This window comes from Perissodus microlepis, chromosome 19 (assembly GCF_051167445.1).
Source record: "Perissodus microlepis isolate ML-2025 ecotype Zambia chromosome 19, ASM5116744v1, whole genome shotgun sequence".
Classification (NCBI taxonomy): domain Eukaryota; kingdom Metazoa; phylum Chordata; class Actinopteri; order Cichliformes; family Cichlidae; genus Perissodus; species Perissodus microlepis.
The window spans coordinates 17,952,198-17,955,005 of NC_140479.1; the positions used below are offsets into that span (position 1 = coordinate 17,952,198).

Sequence of the window (2,808 nt, forward strand, 5' to 3'; positions counted from 1 at the left end):
ATTCACAAATCAAGTAAGCCCAGATTTATATCTTCTAAAATGGAAAATTACAGTTTTTCTCAAATGTTAAAACACAAAAGCCAATCCTGTAACCCAAATGACCAGTAGTCTAAACACATTTACTAAATGTAGCCACCATATTCCAGTACCATAAACACATGTCACATGAAGACACAATTCACAAAACACAACCCTCTGTACTCATAAATCTAAACACATTTTTCCTTGCTAAAACACATGTTGCAAAACAACTCTGCTCATATTCTCAAATGAAAGCCCATGTGATGCAAAATGCTTGCCACAGTCACCAATCTTTGAACACAGGGAACACACCTAGCGTCAGTCACTACACACAACGACTCAAAATTGAAGACACCTGTTGCTAATGATGTGACCCCACCTATAAAAGCATAGTTTGGTGAAGATGCCAAACAATCACAATGGATGAAGGCATTCGAGCGTGCGGAAGGAGAAGAGCTGCAGGCCAAAGAGGAAGAGGTGTTGAGATCAGAGGAGGAAGAGGTGAAGGCCTAAGAAGAAGAGGAGTTCGGAGTAGAGGAGGAAGAGAAGGAGGCCAACAAGAGAGAGGAGAAGGTCCAGGTGGGAGAAGAAGACAACCTCGCACCATCATAACAGATGATATGCGAGCAACAGTAATTGATCATGTCATTGGCCATGGCATGACAATGGCTGAAGCGGGACGAAGAGTACATCCAAACCTGAGTAGGTTCACCGTGGCCACCATTATCAAGGCATTTAGACAACACAACAGGTATAGTACGCTATTGCTTTCTTTGTCACACTACAGTTTTACAGGCCTGTGAAAGTGGTCTGTTACTTTACATGTAGTTTTACATATAAATCAGTCAATTGACAACACATGTTTCTTTCTTTAGAGCTGAAAGGATGCCACATAGAGGTGGGAGGGTTGCCATATTCACAGCGGCACAAGAAACCCTCATTGCAGATATGGTCCGTGAGAACAACTGCATTAGACTCCGAGAGATCAGAGACAAAGTCATTGCAGATAATGTAAACTTTGAGAACATTGATGCTGTCAGCGTGTCCACAATAGACCGAGTTCTCTGGCGCCAACAGATGAGGATGAAACAGGTCTACAGGGTTCCCTTTGAGCGCAACTCTGCGCGACACATAGAACAACGTTACGAGTATGTGCAAGTACGTATACATCCATGTGCACAGTACAGTTAGTGGACATACTGTGTTGCTTAGTGGCCTACAATACTGTGCTACCTGATTGACCGTTCTGAACACCTGTACGCTTTTCCATGTTCACAGAGGATAATGCAGTTGGACGCGATGGCCAGACCCCATGAGTACCTCTTCCTGGATGAGGCTGGCTTCAACCTCCAGAAACGAAGGCGAAGAGGCCGTAACATCATTGGCCAAAGAGCCATCACTGAGGTTCCTGGCCAACGGGGGGGTAATATTACTCTTTGTGCAGCTATGGGTACGGAGGGGCTTGTCCACCGGCATGCTGTCCTTGGGTCTTACAACACCCAACGTCTCCTCACCTTCCTAGAGGAGCTAAAAGACATCCTCCTGGACCGTCAACAACACCATCCTAGGCTAGCACATCACATGTATGTGATCATTTGGGACAACGTCCGCTTCCACAAAACACACCAAATCAGAGAGTGGTTCACCACCAACAGTGACCACTTTTTAAACGTCTGTCTGCCACCCTACTCCCCTTTCCTGAACCCTATAGAGGAGTTCTTCTCATCATGGAGATGGAAGGTGTATGACAGACAGCCATACACAAGAGAGAACCTCGTACGGGCAATGAAGCTGGCCTGTGCTGACATCCCAGTGGAGGCCTTCCAGGGATGGATTCGCCATTCCAGGGCGTTTTTCCCGCGGTGCCTAGCAAGGGACAATATAGCCTGTGATGTGGATGAGGTGATGTGGCCCAATGCAGCTCGGCGACATGATGCCGCACAGTGACTGTGTGTAATACTGTAAAAAGACCGTGTAGACAATAAAAAAAGACTTCACACCCTGATCATGTTTCCGAGAGTACTGTTGTGTGCGATAGATTCTGTTTTTGCATTGAGTTGTGTTACAGTAGTGTACGTACACGCAGGATGTTTTTATAGATTTATAGTCTTCATGTGAAACTCTCAAATCTAAATGCCTAATCCTCTGCAGGGTTCTATGACGATCCGTTACTGTACAGTTTATAAAAATATGCATTGGCAGTTATGAACCAAAGAACCTTCTCACAAATTGAGCATTGTGTTTTCAATTGTTTTGCTGTAGTGTGTAATGCTGTGTATAGTGTTTACAGTTTTGACAGCTTCGAGCTGCTCTCTTGGTGTGGGAGTTTGAGTTTTGCAGTGGGAAGGTGTAGTTGTGTTTATGTAGCTTTAGAGAAGGGTGTTGTGTTTGGACATTGGGGGACCTGGTGGTAACGTTTGTGACATGTGTTTTAGCATTTGAGAAAAACTGTAATCAAAAATAATCGTACAGTGAATTCCGGCTAACATTTGCGTGTCATTAACTAATTTCTTTGGTGTTATATCCCTAAACATTACTTTTCTCACTGCTCTCATAACCCTTTTCCCAGAACAGCAGTTGGCTGTTTTCCACCATATACTACATGCCCTGCACCAAATGACAGTTAGCACACTGACCATTTAACTTTATGGACCATTTAGTAGCTAAAGATTTTTTCCTGTGCTGTGAGGCACCAAAACTAATCTAAAAGGAGAGCTTCATTCGATCGGTTTAAACACAAAACTCCAAATGCCTGCTAATGTCACATTTTCCATTTTAGAAGTATAG

The 2,808-nt window shown here is 44.0% G+C and overlaps 1 protein-coding gene across 1 annotated transcript; it reads left to right on the forward strand.

The window, feature by feature from the left end:
* The first annotated feature begins 390 nt into the window (after nt 1-390).
* On the forward strand, nt 391-2,457 carry LOC146365806 (uncharacterized). The gene is made up of 2 exons (XM_084915350.1): nt 391-1,179; nt 1,300-2,457. Exons 1-2 carry the CDS (start codon nt 907-909, stop codon nt 1,966-1,968), a joined length of 942 nt encoding a protein of 313 aa, XP_084771476.1. The 5' UTR covers nt 391-906; the 3' UTR covers nt 1,969-2,457.
* The last annotated feature ends 351 nt before the right edge of the window (nt 2,458-2,808 follow it).

Bases quoted from the DNA above. Each gene is read 5' to 3' on its own strand.
- LOC146365806 (XM_084915350.1), top strand. From the start codon at position 907: ATGCCACATAGAGGTGGGAGGGTTGCCATATTCACAGCGGCACAAGAA. The intron at 1,180-1,299 runs GTACGTATACAT...CCATGTTCACAG, and splicing joins AACGTTACGAGTATGTGCAA to AGGATAATGCAGTTGGACGC.